Genomic DNA, 20,949 nt, shown 5'->3' with positions numbered 1-20,949 from the left:
GTCCTGATTCTGCCAGCATTTCTGCTTGACTTCATTCTCAGGTGTGTTATCAATCAGCCCAAAGATTTTTGGTGTGTGCACCTTTTCCCCGGCGCCCTTCAGCTTGGTGACAGCAGCAGGCAGCTCATAAAGCAGCCATCCACCGCTTTTATTTTGGAATGATAGATTGCACCTTGTAAAACAGCAGCATATCTCTCCATGCTCTCACATTATCAGTGACACTGTCAAGCTGCTCCTCTCAGACCTCGAGCGTTTCAGACAGCCCAGTAAGACCCCTGACTTGTTTTCATTTAGTTGGTGAAAGATTTCTGACATCCTCTAGCCTATACATTTTTTTTTTCCAGTGAGACAGACTTCCCAAAATGGTTTTCATTTCCTTTGGATTTACAGAGCATGTGTAACCGGGTTTCATCTGCATAACAATGAGGAGAAGTGTTGGGAGGGATTGCCACCACGAGGCTGAAGCAGCAGACAGAGAGAAGAGGCTGGGCAGAAACGGGGAGGTTGAGCAGGAAGTGCAGCAGTTTATGGAAATTTATGCATAACCAGTGGTTTTAGCACTGATAAGAGTCCCGCTCCATTCCCTGTCTCACAGCAATGAGGCAAATGAAGGGGAAAGCTCGGGCCCGGGCCCATGTTCAGGCGGTCCCTGATAGCAGCTGGTGGGCCATCAGCTGGTCACCGTGACCGGACACACATATTTCACTGCAGCTGAGCAACAAACAGAAAAGCAGCACTGTGTTTGTGAGACCTTCATGGGCCGAGTGTCACTTTACACCATTATACCGAGACTCCATGGGTTAACAGGCAAAAAGTCCCCTCATCCTATCAAAATTAAAGTTAGTATGTTAAATACATATCTTAACATTTTTGAAAACATGGTCAAAGTACTGAATAATTCATCAGCATTACCCTCTCCTTTTTTTTTTTTTTTTTTTTTTATTGTTTTTTGTTATTTACGAAATACTGTGCATAGTCTGGGCCTTGATGGTGAAACTGAAAATACCCCAAAGACACAAGAATAAGCAGGTCCTGTTTGCAAATTAACCCTTTCAAACCTGTTAAATTCCCTTCATTTCTTTCAATAATATTAATTTAAAAAAAAAAAAAAAACTGCCTAGGACAGTAAAAAGGTTTTTTTTTTTTTTTTTTTTTTGGTCAAACTACTGTCCTTTACACTATATATATATATATATATATATATATATATATATATATATATATATATATATATATATATTTTTTTTTTTTTTTTTTTTTTTTTTTTTTTTTTTTTTTTGATGTTTAAAATTTGTTATATCATTCTTAAGTACCTTTTCTGTCATTTTTATGAAGGCTTTTTTAACTTTCCTTTGACTTTTTCTTACATGTACTGTAACATCTATCTATATATCCACACACATACACACACACATTAGTTATCACTAATTAGTATTTTATACATATGCTCAATTTATATTTCTGTATTTACTGATGTAACATCTTGTTGTAGGATAAATTCAATTTTCTTTAATACAAATTTCTAATCCACATATCTGAGCAACTGATTTCCAACCAATCAACCAATTTCCCCTCAGGGATCAATAAAGTATTTCTAATTCTAATTATATATATGTAATTTATATCATTCTTACTTGTATTAGACTGTACTTTCCAAGAGTATCATAGAGTATTTTTGAAAAGCCTCTGGGCCCGTGGGTTTCAGAGTTTAACTAAAATATCAAACCGTCATTGTGAGAAAAAGGGCTGAGTCTCGTTTTGCACCTCGGTTATTTGACCCAGCTGCTGTAAACTTTCACCACCAACATTATTTGGTGACACAACAGCAGAGAAAAATAGAACTCAAAACTGGAAATCCAGCACCCGCTATTCCACTGTAAGCTCAACTGTCCGACCTTCAGCTCAGGAAAAAAAAAAAAAATAAAATAAAAAAAATAAATAAAAAATAACATGACAACAAACTCAGTCAAGAGTGGCAAATGTATTTTTTTTTTTTTTATTGAGAACTCCTGCTTTCGTATGGGAAGAAAATGGTAATTATTCCACGTGTAAACATGTTTTGTAAGGTCACTTGAATGTTGTTGAGTGTTTCGCAAGATATACAGTATACTGTAGCGAGAGGAGATGTTATTCCACTGAAATTCTTGATCCATAATATTTCCACATGATTGTACTAGTACAATGCCGATGAAAAAGCTAAGCATGCACAGGACCCTCCGCAGCAGCCTCCTTTCAAACGAACCCGGGTCGTCAGCGTTACTCCTCTGCAGGGGAGGGCAACAAAGACCACTGACTCGGGGAAAGACAAGTCAAACACGGACGTCTCGCTTTTGGCTGTGGCACTTGTATCCCAACGCAACAAATTCCCTCCAAGTCCTAGCAAACCAGCGACACTGAACCGCTGCTGATGCTCTTATTTTTCTAAAAAATCCCACGATACGCATATAAACTGCGTTTTACGGGCGAAAAAATGCACATATGTGACTTCATATTTGATGTGCGAGCTTTCCGAGATCTCTACATGATCAGTGCGATGAAATTTTTTTTTCCTGAAGAACCCGATGTATCTAATCTGCTGCATGTCTTCGGCCCCCTGCTGGATTATCAGTGCACTGCAGCACCAGAGGCCAATCAGTTAAGACTTCAAATATGGACACACGTCAATTTGTGACCCACCTGGGGGTTTTCGTGGAGATTTTTTTTTTTTTTTTTTTGCCAATTTAGAAAAAGTGAGTTTGATGTAATATAGGGGAGATGTAGCTTCAGTGTGGCAGATACAGAATATGTATGACATTATTGTGCAATATGGAAAAAAGTATTTAAAAAGTTGTGTTCTGTATATTTTTCTTGTTTTAAAAAAATCCTGTAAATAAATCACCACCAACTCCAGATGTATCAAATACGATACAAAACAAACTTCACATGATACGTGTTATTTTATTATTATTATTTTTTTAACTGTCAAAAAGGTCAATAAACACTCTAGCTTCTAAGAATAAGAATTTTCTGGCAATTATTTGACAGTTCAGGCTTTTCAGGGTTAAGACGATTAGGATTTATGGGCAAATTTATGGACAAAGCTAGACACAATCCATTCTAACACGATACTTAGCACCTGGAATCACACAAAATAATAATAACGTATATATATATATTTTTTAAGCAAAAAAAGTACCAATCATGCTGATGTAGCCAGGCCATTTTTTTTAAAAACTACATCAGGTGAGCAACATATTCAGCTGGTGCACAGTGATTTCCAGGTGTACACAATCTCCCTTCATATCAAAACAGTAGTCCCCTGATAGTATTTATTTATTTTTTTGTATATTTCACATTAATTTTTACCAATTTCCTACACAAATCGGCCTGTGTGTGTTGTGTGCCAGTGTTAGCGTGGATCACAGGAGCTAATGATGGACTGGGGTCATGTGGATGATTTAGGCGCCTAATCATTTCATGGTAAAGCTGACCAGAGGGACAATCTGCCCAAAGACGCTGGTTTCCTTAAAAGCGACTGCAGCAGCTGCCTGACTCACCCCGGCTCACAAGAAGCACGTCAAAAGTGCAGATTGAGGTTAGACACTTGACATTTAGATGTTTTCATTTCCCGGGCCTCTCGGTAAAATTGGTCCCCTCCTCCATGACAAAGTGGAGTATTTGCGAAGAAAATTATGTGTACAGTGTTGCACAGCCCTTTTTTTTTATTATTTTTTTTTACCTTCTATTGTTCTGGAAATTGTGTCTCCGCTGAGCAGATTCTTCAGCGGCTGCTTGAGGACTGTCAGTGACGTCCTGTGCATAGTTGTGCACGAACTTAAAATCCACTTCCGTCTCAAACGCACCACATAAAATCCCCCAAATTCATGCTCTTTGTGTTTCGGTGGATTAAATGTTCAGACAAAGCGTCTCTGTTGACTAGAATGCAAGGCGGCTGCTGGTGTGACTTACAATTTAACTAAACATGAAACAAAACTGAAATATGTTCCTTTGCAGCTGTGCAAAGGGCAAATTCAACATTTTTAATGTTCGTATTTGAGTCTAACAAGAATGGCTCAGGGTGACATGACCTACGAGGGCCCGCCGCTCAGCTCGGCTGTTGGCCCGCCCGGAGGACAGACGGGGCCGCCGCGCTCGAGGTCAGCTCAATGACATTTAATGGCAAAGGAGAAAGCGGTGATTTACTTTTCCAGCTTGTCCATAGATACGAACCGGTGACCTTCCACTCACACACCTGCTGCCACTGAGCTGGGCGTGTTTACCCTTTACACCATCAAAAATGCATTTCCTCTGCAAAACTAAAAGGCAGCCTCTTTTTTTTTTTTTTTAAATAATAATAATAATAATAATAATAATAATGATAATAATAAATAAAAAAAAATCAGTTTTCAAGTTTAATTGAGTAGTTTGTCCCCACTACAAAAAAAAAAAAAAAAAAAAAAAAAAAAAAAAAAAAAAAAAGTAGATAGGCTTACTGGTTATGTGGAAACAGTTTGTCTGTCTCTTAAAGGGATAGCACACTCATTTTGAAAGTAATATTTTATGTACATATATAATTTCACTCCCTCCTCCTAGCTGTTCTGTAGCACAGTAGTGGTGCCGTCTTCCTCTCATCGTTACTGAGGGCTGGATACTGACTGGATGCTCCAAATGCTAACTGTTAGCCTCCTGCCATTAGAGTAGACTTCCCCCCGGCTAACATTCATAAAAATAACCACCTTAATCCATTTAAAATGGTAAAGAAAGATGTGTAACAGAATTTGTAGCCTGAAATGGTGTTTGAAAAAATTTCAAAGTACACAGTAGAACTATTTTTGGTGGCTTGAACCTTCTTCTCACCCAAAAGTATGAGGAAAAGAAGCTAGCCACAACATTATTTTTTCATCTTTTTTTTTTTTTTTTTTTTGGTTATTACATGTGTACATGTGTTCAATGATGAAAACAAATGATAGCAAACTCAAGGCGTCTACTTCCCTGGCGCAGAGTCATAAAGTAAGTGCAGAAGTTACCAGAGCTTTCTGGATGTTGATAAAAAGGGAAAAATTAATTATTTAACAGTATTTTGAGCACAACTACCATCTGTGTGCACTTGTTAGTTACATATGCATTTTAATTTTGGAAAGAGACACTTATAAATTGATGTTAAACCTTTCTTTGAGTGGATTAAAGCGGTTATATTTAAAAACGTTAGCCGGGGGGAAGTCTATCTCAATGGCAGGAGGCTAACAGTTAGCATTTGGAGCATCCAGCCAGTATCCAGCTCTCAGTAACAATGAGAGGAAGATCAGCACCACGACTGTCCTACAGAACAGCTGGAGGGGAAGTGACATATCACATTTTTCAAAATGGGTGAACTATCCCTTTAATGCCTCTCCCTCAGCACCAGCTTGTAGCTCTTTTACTAAAATCATAACAGCAAACTGATTAAAATCAAGGTCTGTCACTGTGTGTGTGTGTGTGTGTGTGTGTGTGTGTGTGTGTGTGAGGATCATATTGAGACTGTGCTCACGCTGCAGTTCCTGTGTTGCTAAGTGATACTCCTTTGTCCTCACACACTCACACCTACACACCATGTGTACTCATGGACCGGAGCCAGCCATGTGGTATGCAGGCTAATAACGGCTGGAGACGACGCATCGCCATTACGTAATGACACATGGTGAGAGGAAGAGGTACAATGCCTGGAAACGTTGCCGGGGACAACAACGCCGCCGCAGCTCACCTCGGCTGTGACTCGCATCGACAAAGTTTTAGCAATCACGGTGTGTCTGATACGGCTGCATCAAAGCCGGGTCGTGTTTAATCAATCTCCCGCTTGATTCCCACAGTGAAATGTGAAGCGACAGTCAGTCGGTGAGGACGCTGAGGGTCGATTCAAATTCCTCTCAGGTTAGCTCATAAAAGTCAGACTGTCATTTACATCTTTAATGGACTTGACAAGGTGCCATGATTTCAAAGCTTCACTCTGTCCCTTTTTTTTTTGTGAAATCACTTATTCCTTGAAGCTTTTTTTTTTTTTTTTTTTTTTTTTTTTTTTTTTTTTTTTCAAGGAATGGAAAATATAAAAGTTTGTAGATCATTTAGCATAATTATTTTGGCCCGAAACACAGTGGAAAAACTGAACTCGGTGCTGTTCCGGCACATTATGCCCATGTGCAAAAAAAAAAAAAAAAAAAAAGCCAAATCCCGCACTGGAGCTTTTTGGAAGACTGCAACAGACTTCAGTGACTTTAAGTGTATTTTAAGGTCACAGTGCTGATGGTTTTCACCTCCTTCTAGAGGTGCACACTTTAATTAATGTCTGTATTGCTGCTATTATCGCTCTTGCACAATTTAACATTTTATTTTTCTGGTAAGCGTGAAACAGGAGGAGCCTCTCTTAGCTCCTCCATGACTGAGTTAAATTTACATTTTGCCATCAATAATAAGGAATAATTATAACAATATGAATGAGATATTGAATGAATAGCAGCGGCTGACGTGGCATTTCACATGCACATTTACAGCCTTTGTTATCTGACAAGAAAATGTGAATTGTTTGGTAAATGTAGTACTTTACAGCAGTTTTAGTGGTGAATCTACACAAAGTTTTATGTACACTAGGAGGCCCCTGTAGTTTCCCCTAAGCATAATTTTAAATGGGTTAAGACCTTTGAACACCACCAAAGATGGAAAAAAACAAGAAGCCCCGAATGACCCGAAAAACAAACAAAAAAAAACAACTAAATTAACGTTTGCCCAAAAGACAATACATTCAAATGCCAAGGCGTTCATAGTGATTCACTGCATGCTGTTTTTAGTGGTTAGCTTGGCCATTTTTTCCTTCCCAATGTAATCAGGTCAGAGCCTTAAAAGTCTTACACGCTGACATTTTTTGCACTGAGAAAGCCTGATTTTACTCTGAGGGGTGTTGTTTGTGCCATGCTTCCAGTTAACACGTATATTAGCTGCTGGAGACACGAGCCGATGCGCTTCTACGTACACGACGAGCACAGGCAGGGGGATGGAAATGACTTTGACTCGGATATTATTAGCTCATCTTCACTCACAGCGGCGCGGGATAGATTTTGACATCGCTCATAATCATCTCATACAAATGCCTAAAGCCACAGCTCCATCATCTGAAATACTGCGATCCGTTCAAGTACAGAGGCTTTGTGTTTGGCTGAGTCGCCACGCTGTATTTAAATTACACAACAACATTATTTCTCTATTTTACTACCACCGCCCTCCCCCTCCCTTCCCCCAAGAAGGCTGCTGGGATAAGTCCTTGATAGAAAAAGAGATACACAATATATTAGACTGGACGAACAAAACCACCGTCGCAGAAACAAGCACTTCACATTTTGAGAATATTCTATTCCAAGCACATTACTGTCCGATCTTACATTAATCAAGTTAATCATCTGACCCGAAATAAATGCCCACTAAATTTGGTCATGGTCGATGTTTGCTTTTTGGCCTCAGCTTGCGTGTGACAACAGGCAAGCACTGTCAAAATGAATTAAAACCTCATTTCCACACCAATCAAATGACTCAAGCAATAAATGTAGGCTTGCAGGCCAAAATCAAACCTACACTCTGTGAAAAGACCACACGGCAGCGATGAAACAGCTGAGGCAAAAGGGGAGGGGGGGGAGAAATGATGCTGTGTGACCATGGTTATGCTTACAGTCGCTCTGGCATGCACTTGCAAGTGGAGAACATGAGATCCACAAGGTTCACCTACGCCCCGGCTCTGTCTGTGCTACAGGGCTCATTCATTGACACTGCTTTTTTTTTCCCCCTATGACCCTGAGTGGACACAAAATGGCGTGTTTGGCTAAACTCCAGGCCTGCAAAAGGCATTTCCATGTTGTACTTTTGCCCAACTGTGGTAAACATGCATTTATATAAGTTATTTATGAGCAAAATGTATGTCACGATAGCAAATTCAAGAGCAGAACTATTATCGACAATCTAAACTAGGGCTGAGCGATACGGCCCAAAAAATAAAATCTCGATTTTCACGATTTTAATCTAATTTTTTTCTTGTTTTTCCACTAACAATTACTACTAACTGATGGGAATCTTTGCGGGCATGAACATAGGACTGGAAATCCGCACATAATTTTTTTTTTTTTTTTTTTTTTGGGCATGCACGTTCTGTGTAGATGAGTGAATTGGGGCTCATTTGACAGAGCGCTCAGTGGCTGTTATAACGTTATACCTTATACAAACATCTCCATTTTATGATTGAGCCTGTTTTTGCATTGATCTAAATGATAAATATAAGTTAAGCGATTTAATCAATTTATCGCCCAGCCCTAATCCAAACCTTTCCCTTTAAAAGTGAGGGTTGGGTAATACGCGACAAAGAAAAGAGAAATGAGACAGAAGCCACCTTATAATATTGAATCACAACAGCGGGGCTTGCAAAATGTTGGCATTCTCACAGAGATTAAATTCCTTCACTCTGCTTCACTTCAGTTTGGTGGGAGAAATAAAAACACTGGCTGCCTTAAAAGGAAAAGCGGCTCTTCATTTACCAGGGTAAACAAGAACCTTTGAAGTCAGGCATTTAAAATAGGATTTACATGAATAAATAAATCACTCGCTGATGTGAGCTCCAACACTGTTCGTGAAATAGCGAAAGGCAGAATGTTTTGGGTGTTCGACTGTGATGGTAATCTACTTTGGGTGAGAAACCTGCTGTGAAAAGAAAAAAACAAAAAACAAAACTGATATTCTCTTTGGAAGACAGAAAATATAGCAGAGATGAACATATCTGACCTTGTAAATAATGTCAGCCTATAGTGTGCGGATCAGATTTTTAATAAATACCATCTGTTATAAATAATAGTTTTGTTCAACTTTTGCTGTGCAATTTTCTAACATTGGCATTCATTATCTTAGGAATACTTCCAAGCATGAATGTCAGTGCCTTGTTTGATGAATGAGGGAAAAAAAAAAAACAATTTGAGTTTGGAGTAAACTCCATGATTTGGGCTTTATTAATGTCATCACTCATTTTGATGACACTTGCCATTTAATAAAGCCGCTATCAGTCCGAAGTTGTACGAATGGACAATGAGGTCCTTATGCATCACGGATGTGCTTCATAACCCTGTCGTTCTGACAGTGTAATATTATTACGATGAAAAAAAAAAAGAGAACAAAACCGACAATCAAACCTTCCATGACCTGATCCTCCCTTTCTCTCTCATCTGCTGCCTCGCTATCTCTGTTCCGCTCCCGTGTTTGATGGATTTCCCTTGTATCTCATGTTTGCGTTTGTGTGTCATGGATGAAGAACACAAGTAGAAGTCTGCAGTGCTGCCTCTGGGTCTGTCTTTGCTTGCATGAGTCTGACAGCCACTGTTTGGTTCCACATCTTGGAAGACCTCTTGGCCGGCTCTTTGTCTTTGTCCCCCAGCCGAGTTATCGGTACGGCGGCTCGGGCTGTTGAGGGTTCGGCCTGTAAAGCTGCTGCACCCGCACCGGCCGCCCGTTAGCCGGCCAGCCGCCCGATAACTGTCCGATGACCCTGAGGCCGACCGGCTGGCCGTGTCCAGGGAGCGGGGTGCTGGGGCTGAGGATGTGGGTTTGTCCTAACGGGGATTCAGGTAGAGGTGTGCTACTTTGATGGCCTGGGGCCGAGGCGGGGGGCGAGACGGGGTAATGTGGCAGCAGGATGGCCGGAGTGAGGCCGTAGCGCAGCTGGAAGACTCGGAGAGGGCCCTGGGCCACGAAGCCGTTGGGCCGCTGTTGAGGCTCCTGGGGCTGCTCTGAGTCTTTCTTCACCTCTTGGACCTTGTTCTCCTGCTCCTCTGCTTTTTTCATTTTGCCTGGCTGCCATTTAGCTTGGGCAATCTCTTGAATCTTCTCGACCTGAGCCCGGCGGATATGATAGGCCTTTCGAGAACTTTGGAAGGAGTCCAAGAACTCATCCAAGGTTATATTCCCTTCCATGAACTTCTCCAGCAGCTCCTGTGAGGCACAGCAGACAAATAAACAGGTATCAGAAGACAGGACAACATAAAACAGGAAGTCCAAGCCCGGGGAATCACTCAGACAAACTCTCGTAAGCATGTTGGGATTTAACAAGGCGTGGGAATGTTTACCCATGAACTTTGGCACGGTTCGTTAGCCACAACTTCTCATTGTGAGTACATTTTACATGCCTCGCAAAAGCCTGTATGCTATTACAGTTGAACTTGGCAAAGCTTGAAAGGCATGTGATCTTGTCTCTAACTCTGGCCCCTGGATGTGAAAGTGTTTTTTGACCCTGTCGAGTGAGGCTGTAGGTTGAACCTCATCTAGCAAAACAACTTCTTAAGAACCGGCAATTCAGAAAAACACTTTTGAGCACACAGAGCAGGCTAACCTACTCAAAATGCTTAAGATATCTTCACTGTTTTGCATGTCTAAGTAGCATAAATTGTCTCTGAAGTGCAACAATAAATGTTTTATGCTTCACCTTTTCCAGCTGAAGAGTAGCTGACAACCTCAGCCCCGATGGGCTGCAATGGAAAACATAAAGAAAACCAAATCAGCGCGCTCGGTGTGCCAGCTTCAGTTCTGCACATGTACACACGAGGCAAATCATGCATAATATGGAAGCTAATGACTCGTATGACTATCATAACTCCCTTGTGGGTTGTGTGGTCTATTTTCCATAAGCGGTGAGACAAACAGCAGAGCAGTTTGATCAGTTCTTCTTACTACTGCACAGCACTGAAATGTATTTAAGGCTTTGTCTCCTTTCTCAGGTAGCCTCTTTTTATGTTGATACCTGTCAGGGAATCTTCCCAGTAACGTAGCTTGTTTGACAAGAGGCAACAGAAAAATATGTTTTTGGAGAGAGCGTTGGCAGGAAGTGCCATGTGGCTGCAGCAGACTTCCACTCACTGCCAGCTACCAGGAAAACACTTACCAAGAAAACAGAGCAGCTAGGCTGAAATGTCTTTGACAGACTTCTGGTCACAGTGAGAACATCACAATTTTACATGCTCTTAAGTTGTTTTGGCGACAGCTTCATTTCATTTCACCTACTGCAGAAGTGTAGAAAACTTAGAGGATGTATGAGTGGTGCACCCACCTGCATTAACAACTCACTCCACCACAACCACCTGACATATCATCGCATATAGCCAAGAAAGTTCAAGTGTTGGAACAATTAGCAAGATTGTGCTTCTCCAATCTGCAAACTGGCAAACGTCGCCAGTCAGCGTCATCAAACACACCTTTTTCTTACTAAAACTCCTCAAATGAATGAATGAATTTTATTTCGAACATGTCTAAAAGAAAAAAGAAAGAAAGAAAGAAATAATAAAACAAAAAGTGTATGTACATACATACATGCATGCATACGTAAAACAAAACAAAACAAAAATAATAATACAAGCATCATCAAATCATAATAAACACAAGCTCGAAACAGGAGTGGGAAGAAGTATGCACTTTTTAAAAATTCCCACCCCTTCCATACCGATTATAGTTTATATATCTATTACATCTTTATCCATATCAATATATATATACTACATATTTATCCATATCACTGTATATATGCTACATATATATCCATATATTAAAAAAAACTACAAATAGTGACAGATAAGCTGAACTTTAGTGTCTGTTAACTTTAAATGGCTCGCAGACAGCGGCTGAAAGGCTGGACGTCTTTCCGCTGCTTTGGTCCTCGCCTCAGCGAGTTACAGCTTGCCTGGAGTTGGTTTGTATAAAAGCTAGCCCGGTGCCATGGCAACAACACACATAAAAAATGGCTGCCGCTCTGGCCATCCTGGTATGTTTGATTTAAATGGGAAAGATCATTCTGCTCCATTCAAGTTCGGTTAGCCTGCTTGCAGAAACAAAACCCAATCATGTTGACAGCTGTTCTGAAGGAGGTCACTGGACCAAATCATCAATTAAAAAAGCTTTTCAAATGCCGCAAGGTGTTGCACTGATATTCTGTAATTTTTAAGTTACTGGGAACTTTGTCTTGCCTGGACCTGCATGAAAAGGTGTGTAGGCCTGTATGATTTGCTCTGTTTTGACAGCTTGAAATCTCAGGAGCCGTCAAGATAAAGGTGGATCGACTGGGACTGACCAGCAACACTGGACCCCCTGCTGCTGTGTTGTGGTCATTTGCACACTTGAGCAAGTAAATGATTACACATTGAAAACAAATGAGTTGCAAGTGTTTTCTTAGCCTTCACACAGGGCAGCCGCTCTGTTATGACGGGTGTTGCCTAATCAATCGGTGTGAATAGCAACTGTAATGACTCTGACTCATGGAGGCATCGATTGGAGCTATGTGAGGTGAGGGAAGTGGTATCCGTTTCTTGGATCAATCCCAGCCTCGGAGAAGAGGTGGGGGGGGTTTCATCTGTGGGAACGAGCCTCACTCATTTCCTCCATCTGGACCCAAGAAACGTGCCGAAAAACTGAACTGAAGATTTACAAGGACCATTTGCTAATGCATCACAAAAAAAGCCTGTGAAAAATCACCATATGTGCATGATGTTGCACACAGTAATTAATGAATTGTGTGGGTGGTATGGCAGGATGAGCAGGCAGAGGTTCAGGGGCCAGCCACGACTTCTGTTCACATCCTGCCTACCATCAGGATGTAACGGTGGTTTTGGAGCATTAATCCATTCCTAAGCCAGGGTGAAAACGAGTGAGAAATACAGCGGGCTGCGCTCTAACCGTACAGAGTCGTGTCTTTTCCGGAGCTTAAAAAGCCAAAGCAATATTTTCTCCACGGCCAAACTGCACAATGAGAAGAAGACCTTTTTCCACAGCAGCCATTTTGAGGTGAAATCACAGGGAAACACAGGTGTTATTAATGGCTTTGATTAAGGCTCTGTTCCATTTCAGTGAAGCAGAGCCTTTGCAGCGAGCCAAAATGCACAACACCAGGACCCGGGCTCTGTCAGACCGAACTGAAACAGAATTTGAATTGATGCAACACCTGGGTTTACCTGCTATTTTATGTCAAATGGCTGCTGTGAAAAGGGTCTATTGTGCTTTGGTGTGCGACATCAGTCCACCGTGCTTTTCATCACCCGGACCAAAAGTCCCTATTTTGTAGAAATCACAGACAGAATCACAACATTTAGATTAAAAAAAAAAAAGAAGAAAAGAACGAAATTTAGACACTGAATACAACAGAATGCAATATTTTGGAGTAATTTGTAAAATCTGCAATGAAACATGTTACTTTGAGTAATCTATGAAGGTAATATTTTTATAGACCCATTTAAATGTCAAAGCGACATATATGCGCAAAAAATGACATGTGGACATTAGAAAATCCATGTGGGTTTACTTTGGGAGTCTTCTACAGTGGAGGCCTCCATGCAAGTGCCAGTAAGGAAGCTTGTGCATTTAATCTGCATTAGGAAATAAGTTAAGAGGTCAGGACGCTGATGATAAAGTGATGATTTGGGATGGTGGGAAGAAACAATTCAGTTATGAATTCCAATTTTTGATTTTTTGATGATATGTATATTGCTTTATGATTTTTTTCATATGACCATGCACAAGTCTTTACACTGTTAAAAAAAAAAAAAGCAATCAAAAATCGCAATAAATCATAATATTGACTCAGAACAGAACTGAATCCCTACAGAACTGCAATACATATTGAATCGGCACCCAAATATCATGAATCAAATGATACTGAGATATCCCAGCCAATTCCCACCCCTGGTAATGATGTTCTGCACATCATAAATGTCTCGTCCTTTGACACTTTGTCTATCATTCAGTAGATTACAAAAATGCAACCCAGGGATCACATAATTTATTTTGTTTAGGCTAAAATCTTGTGTGACAAGACCTCATCTTCTGATGTAGGCGGTTCTTGTGGACCTTGCTGGCATGTTTTCATTGGCAGACGATGCCCACAGCTGGCGTACTGTGCTCTTTACTGTCACTTCACTTCAAAAACACAAAGGGCGTGTGCACACCAGGCATGATGGGAGCAGTTCAGAGCGTTCACTCCTCGAGTTTGACTTGTGAGAACGCCATCTGAACTTGGGTGAGACGGAACAACGGCAGAGAGGTGCAGTGCGGTTCTCCGCCTTCTTCCAGAACGTCAGTGTGGTTCATTAGGAGTGCGAATGTAAGCGAACCAAGTACAGGAATCAGCCCCAAAACGCAAAGTTTTATAGGTCTAAGGAGATGGATTTGGTCATCTCGTTGCCAGCAGTTCCTTACGCTCAGAGAGCTTGGCAGAACAACATGAACTGAGGGCAAACCACAAACTGGACTGATACTAATATTCAGCTATTTCTTTATGTGCTCTTAACTGAGAGTGGGTAAATTATGGCAGCGAGCACAGACAAGTCTATTACGCTTAGCTGAACTTCCAGGACAGGAATCTAATTTATTTTGACTCTTCCCGCTTGTCAAAATCTATATCCTGACAGAATGGGAGGTTACCAAAAAGCTACTTGGGAGTCCATGTTGGTTTTGTTTACAAGCCCTGGTGCACTAATGACTGGGCAGTGTGAACCTTAACAAGCCAAAAACTATATCCCAATTTACTATCAGAGACCCAAGATTGCTGGAAATCTTTCACTGAGAAAGGACTTTCGTTGTCTCTCATCAGGGAGCTCGTGGATAATGCAGGAGACTTTTTACTGCTTACTTCCTGAACAAATGTTGTGTATTTGCTCCATTCCCAAGAGAAATCACATGGAAAAATTCAAATTCTAAGCTTTCAGCAGTCACAATTTGCAAAAAAAAAAAAAAAAAAAAAGACCTGGTAGTCAGCAGAATGAGAAACAGTTTGTTTGGTTCTGCTGTAAAATGGTCATGAAAGATTTCTCATGGAGATCCACGTTCTGTGTCCGCATGATGTAAAATTTGTCAATACTTAAGTTTGCGTTCACTCTCCTGACACTGCAGTCGGCCGGACATGTTGCATCATTTCTCACTATTCAAAAGCGGTGCAGTATGTTGAATTTGTGTCATACTAACCACCAAAACAGTATTCAGTGGAGCTAAGTATACAGTAGGGACTGTTTAGTGTTCATATGCTGTGTGCTTTTGGGACACGGGGCTCGCCTACAAGTTGCACTTATAACCTCATCAAAATATGTTGCTTTTTGTTGGCTACAACCCGACATGTATGCAAACTTTGTATGAGATCATGCGTGGGAAAGCAAAGAGAATGGCGGGCCACTTACAGTATATTCTTAATTTCAAAGGTCAAACAGCACAAAAGGGGGGTGGGCTTTGCGGGTCCTCCACAACAATACTGACAAAGAGGCCAAAGAACGTGATGGATTTACAGGAAGAGGGAGTGGGAAGGGCTCCGGCTGAGCTGCTTTTTGTTCTTACCTCCGAACGCTCCTCTGCACGTGCCACCTCTTCCTGCAGGAGGTTCTGCGCTGTCTGCAGGCTGTGCTTCTGGACATGAGCGTCTGCAACGACAAAGACACAGTACTGACTCGCTGGCAGGGAAGGGGGATGAGCTATGACTTCACTTGGAAGGGAAATTCAGCAGCCAAGAAACCACAGCAGGATTTTTTTTTTTTTTCCCCAAATCACAAAGAATCTTCAGAGTCTGTGCCGATGAGGGGATGGCCATGATGGGGTGGACGTTTTCCGGACTAGATGAAAGGAAAAAGGAAAACGTAAATATTATCTTTACACAGCACGCTTGTCATCTGAGGTCGGTCATATCCATTGTTCTGATGGAAATCCGTTTCGGCGTGACTCATGGAGCCTTCCGTCCAACTTAGTTTGTTTCTCAAAACGAGTTTTACTTTTTTTATGCATTGCACACCTTTATACCAGCTGGTTAGTGATAAATAAATCTATATGCAATTAAAAGACGGTTCAGGATAAATGTATTTAGTCTATTAAGGACACGTCACCCTTTCTTCCTAAATCTGTATTTCACATTAACTTGAAAGGGGAAACCTCAGCACATTACAGATGAATGTGCATGTGCAAGCATATACACACATACTTGAATTATTGATGTCCACATCAACACAAGGGAAAATGCAGGGGGCATTAGAAATACAGATACACATGGGCATCGATTTACAAAACCCTACGGTATGGCTGAGTCGCTGCCTCAAATGTAATCTGCCACCAAAACTTTTTTTAAAACCTACTTACATCAACCTTGAGGGACAAACAGAGCAGTGACTTAAGACTTGCATGACTTGGCCACTGTGATAAATTATTGGAAGTGGGCCACCAGTGACCCTGAATGCTTTCTGGTGTGAATTTTTCATGAGGTTTGCTCTCCATTGTGATCATAAAAAACTATAAGATCAAATATGCACAAGTGTAACGACAACGCTCACGTGCAAAGAGACACGCGGCATGTTTTTACCTTCCGGGGGGAACATGGCTGTCATTATTTACGGGTGTGAGACGGCTGAATGAAAAGTGAGTCTTGTCATGTCAAAGTGGAGCTGTGGCTGACACGCTCCCCCACGCCTGCAAGCCAGACTGAGCTCAGTCAAGAGTGAGGGGCAAATAAAGGTCACGGCGATGACACTAATAATTCTTCTCCTGTGGGGGAAAGCCTACACCCACCCACACCCCCCTCCCTCTGGACAAATGGAGATAAATGGACAGCGTGTGTCGCAGGCACGGGCTTGGCATTTCCAGTCAAGATGCTCTTTTTTAAAGGGGCAGTTAATGTATTTTGAAAAATGTGATATTATTTCACTTGCCCCATATCTGCTGTTCTGTAGGACAGTAGTGGTGCTGATCTTCCTCTCATTGTTACTGAGGGCTGGATACTGGCTGGATGCCCCACATGCTAACTGTTAGCCTCCTGACCTGCCGTTAGTCGGGTTTCCATCCAAATATATCGCAAATTTTGACCAAATTTTCAGAAAATCCACTTCTGTTATGCGAATATTTGGAGTTGGTTCATCAAAGTAAGCAATAGGTGGCGCTAATTCTCCAGCTGGGTGACATCATACCACTGCAGAAGGAGAGGGCACAACGTGATGATGTATTACACGCGCGTCAGTCAAAAATCAAAACTTTGTTGTTTGCTATCCAGTATAGCACTGATATTGTTTTCTTTAATTAATTCAAGAAAAGTTAAAGTCTCTTCTTCGGTCCAAACATATCGGCTGTTGTTGTCGAGTCACGTGATTATGAACGTCACCGTTTATTCGCTAAACCTGTTTCCACAGCAACTTATTCACATTTTCCTTTTATCGATACATCAACTTTTCCACCTCCCTCAAGTGTAAAAACCTTTTTTTTTGCAATATTTGGAGATTTTTTCAAATTTTCAGTGTTTCCATTTGGGTTTTTGATGAGCAAATTGAAAATGCGAATCAAAACTGGTGGATGGAAACCCACCTACTGAAGCGGCAGCTGACATTCTTGAACATGACGGCCTTAAAGTTAGCATGTGGAGCATCCAGACAGTATCCAGCACTCAGTAACGATGAGAGGAAGACAGCACCTCTACTGTTAAATAAACAAAGCTGAGTTTGAGATGAGTGGCAGACTTTTTGCAGGCCAAAATGGCATTAAAAACCACGGTACTGACCTCAGGTGCTGATCCTCAGCTACAGTGGTGGCTGAAAGGTACGTGAAACATTTAGCACAGACAAGTAAAACACGTAAAATGACACCCGTAGAGTGTCTCCTTTGAGTGGATTAAGTCCACTTCAATGGCAGGAGGCTAACAGTTAGCATGTGGAGCATCCAGCCAGTATCCAGCACTCAGTAACAATGAGAGGAAGATCAGCACCACGACTGTCCTACATAACATGGGGGGTGGGGTGAAATGTCACATTTTTCAAAACGTGTGAACTATCCCTTTAAATGGTCCCTGGATGTCATTGATGTATGGTAGTGCAGTTTTCTCATAAAAAGCAATTCACTCAGTCTTCACTGGCGGTGAATTCACTAAAACAAAACAAAAAACTATATGCAGGATGTGTGAAGCATTAAGCCTTATCTCCAGTGCTACACAACATTTTCCACTTCATATCTCTCCATCACCTCAGCAGCATTAATAATCTAATGCTCCATGCCAAGGCTTTGGGGTTTTGGCCACTGTTATGCGGACATGTACTTAGGATGTAGTAAAAAAAAAATAAAAAAATCATAAAAACAGAGCATGCATGCATGAAAGAACGGCCTTCTTCATGACCCCACACTGCAGATGTTGTAGATGGGGGTGTAATGAGAGGTGACAGCCAAGCAAACAAATACTTCTAGAGCAGCTGCATGTGACCTACATTTCAGAAGGTGGGGAGCGCGGGGGGGGGAGTCATTCAGCTGACCTGGAGGCTAATGCGGCGTAGCACTAACAGGGCGGATGGTGGTGGGGATGGGGTAACATAACCATCTCATCTGGGAGTGTGGACGATGGGATGACGTGGAGTCAAAGCTTGTATCTTGCCCGTGTCGGGCTGTCTACATTAGTGGGAGTTGTTGCTGTTAAAAATCAACTCCTCTTCCAGTTGCTTCTGTTTTTCTTCAGCCTTAAGCTAAATTCTCATGTCCTGACGAGTTTTGCAAAGCTTCACGCCACAGAAGCTCAACCGCATTGGACCGACTAAATTCAAAAACGGGTGGGGAAAAAAAAAAAAAAAAAACACATTCAAGCAAGATGCCGACTGCTGTAAAGTTGTAAATCTAGAGCTTGTTCACTTCAGGATAATGTGGCTGACGACTGGACCATGTGCTTGTTACAAACACATATTAAATACGCATTTAAAATGGAATTATAGACTTAGGCTGTATCCACACTGATGCATCTTTGTTTAAAATGGCATTTTAAAATGAAAACGATCTGTGTCCACGTGAGTGTTTTAGCACCGTATCAGAAATAATCTCCATCCATACAATCAATCAATCAATCAATAAATACAATACAAACATGCACGTGTCCAAAAGTCTCCATTTTAGGGGTCTGAAGACGTGTGGATGATAGACACAAACATAGAAAAAGTTAAGCTTTTTAAAACCAGAATGCATCAATGTGGATGTAGCCTTATGTTGTTGTTTTTTTGCATTTTGATTTTAGTCCCATTTTAGTTGTGAATTTAGTTTCAGTCTGGGGTGTGTTGACAAATTCCTCATCAGTTTATTTGCTAGTGTCCTTTAATACATAGATTGATCTACATTCCTGATGATGGTTTCTTATATTTTTGTCTCTATACTGTAATATCAAAAGTAAAGTTTGCCCATATATCTGTTCCCCTCCAAGGTCAGGAATTGTCTGTCCATTCATCTATTTGTGGTATTTTTGTCTCTTTTATTTGTTGACAAAAATGTCCCATTTTGACAGTTTTTGTCAACAAAGGTTAATTTTTATTTCGTTTTCGTGTTACTTTCATCCTGGACAAATTGCTGTTGACAAATACTTTCAGTCAGCAAAATTAACACCGACTGAAACCAAATAAAGAGGGGGGAAAAAATAGCCTTAACGCAGCTCTCTCGTCTCTGATGAGATCTAAGACGATGTGGAGTCCAAACCTATGTGTTGTTGTTCCCACAGAAAAAAAAAAAAAAAAGATGTCGGACAGGTTGTGTTGTGTTGTGGGAAACTCCAATCGATGTGACAGCTGACATGAAAGCGCTGTGTGGGCTCAGCAGCCAGCAGCTGATCCCAACATGTCACCGGACCTTGCCAAAAGGCGCCAGGAACCTGCAGTGCACACTGTGATGCAGGATGAGACAGATCCTCTCGACACGGCTGGGCTGAAATTCCTACCTGCCCATTTTCTGAGCCCTGCTGCCTCTGACGAATATGCCGAAAAAAAGAGCCCATGCTTGCTTCGATAGCATTCAACAACCTTGATCAAAATTTGTCTTATTATCCAAAAGTAGGGGGTTTGGCTTGTGGTCCCAACAGGATTATTTCTAGAAGTTGAAATAATGAAGTCGACTCATTCAAACCTTCATAAATATCCTCATAAATTTTAAATATGCCAAACTACACCCAGTGGCCACTTTATCAAGTCCAACTGTATAATCTAACGCAGCTCAGTGCAACAACAGCCCTGCCATAAATTCTACCTTTTTAACAAAGTTTATAATGTTCAGTTTGTGTTGACATTGTGCAGAATGTGTTACTTTAATTATGTGTTTATTTCTGAGGTTGTAGTTTGCAGAGGTCTGCTACTGGACTACGTTATACTGAGAGGTGTTTCTAATTTTTTGCCCCTCGCCATTTATATACATGAGGGGGGACAGAATATTGGAAACAGCTCTCAATAAAATGCAGTCCAGTCCAACAGCAGCACTAACTATGAGCTCAATGCCAAACATAGAAGTGAATGAACACCTCTATTACTGTGACAACAAGACAAGCTGAGCATTATAGGCAGCAGAGAAGGAAACTTTATGGCGGATCAGTTGGATTGGGTTGCATTAGATTGAGCAGGTAGACCTAATAAAGTGGCCACTGAGTGGATATACCTGGTTTCTGTTTTTGACTGTAACTGGAAAAATAAACAAGTGTTAAAAAAGGAAACATCACAATTTCAGCAGCTCCTTGCCCCCACTGGACCTTTCATACTTTTGCACTAGACTTGGAAGTAAGACAGATCCAAGTAGACAGGAAAATAAATAAACAGACACATAAATATATTTTTAAAAACATCCAAATGGATAAAAATAGCTAAGTAAATAGAAAGATTGACAGATAAATGGGAGGAAACAGAGTCGTCACATGAGAGGAGGTTCACAGCTGACCTGCCAGTGACTTTGCCGCTTGTCAAAAGCTGCTAGATATCAATGCAGCTGAGTGATGGAGCGCCAGCTAGAAACGAAACAAACATGTAGTTGTCATCTTGTCTACGGGACCGTCATTCCTTATCCCCCCTGAGAGACATGAAATCTACCTTACTGAGGCTGGTTCTCGGGATTCAAGTGAAGAAAAGCTGTTTAACACGCTGGGCAGGCTATCTGCAGCTGATTATACACAAATAGGTCATGGTATTACAGATGGGG

General features: G+C 41.2%; 1 protein-coding gene across 1 annotated transcript in view; it reads right to left on the bottom strand.

The window, feature by feature from the left end:
* Nucleotides 1-4,883: 4,883 nt before the first annotated feature.
* Nucleotides 4,884-20,949, bottom strand: part of vps37d (VPS37D subunit of ESCRT-I) — a 28,320-nt gene continuing 12,254 nt past the window's right edge. Inside the window, exons 3-4 of the mRNA XM_030069542.1 lie at nucleotides 15,337-15,419; nucleotides 4,884-9,966 (exon numbers count right to left, since the gene is read on the bottom strand). Coding sequence (XP_029925402.1) covers nucleotides 9,418-9,966; nucleotides 15,337-15,419 — 632 coding nt within the window. The 3' untranslated portion in view covers nucleotides 4,884-9,417. The remainder of the gene's footprint in view (nucleotides 9,967-15,336; nucleotides 15,420-20,949) is intronic.

This window comes from Myripristis murdjan, chromosome 14 (assembly GCF_902150065.1).
Source record: "Myripristis murdjan chromosome 14, fMyrMur1.1, whole genome shotgun sequence".
Taxonomy (NCBI): Eukaryota; Metazoa; Chordata; class Actinopteri; order Holocentriformes; family Holocentridae; genus Myripristis; species Myripristis murdjan.
This window is presented reverse-complemented; position numbering and strand designations above follow the sequence as displayed.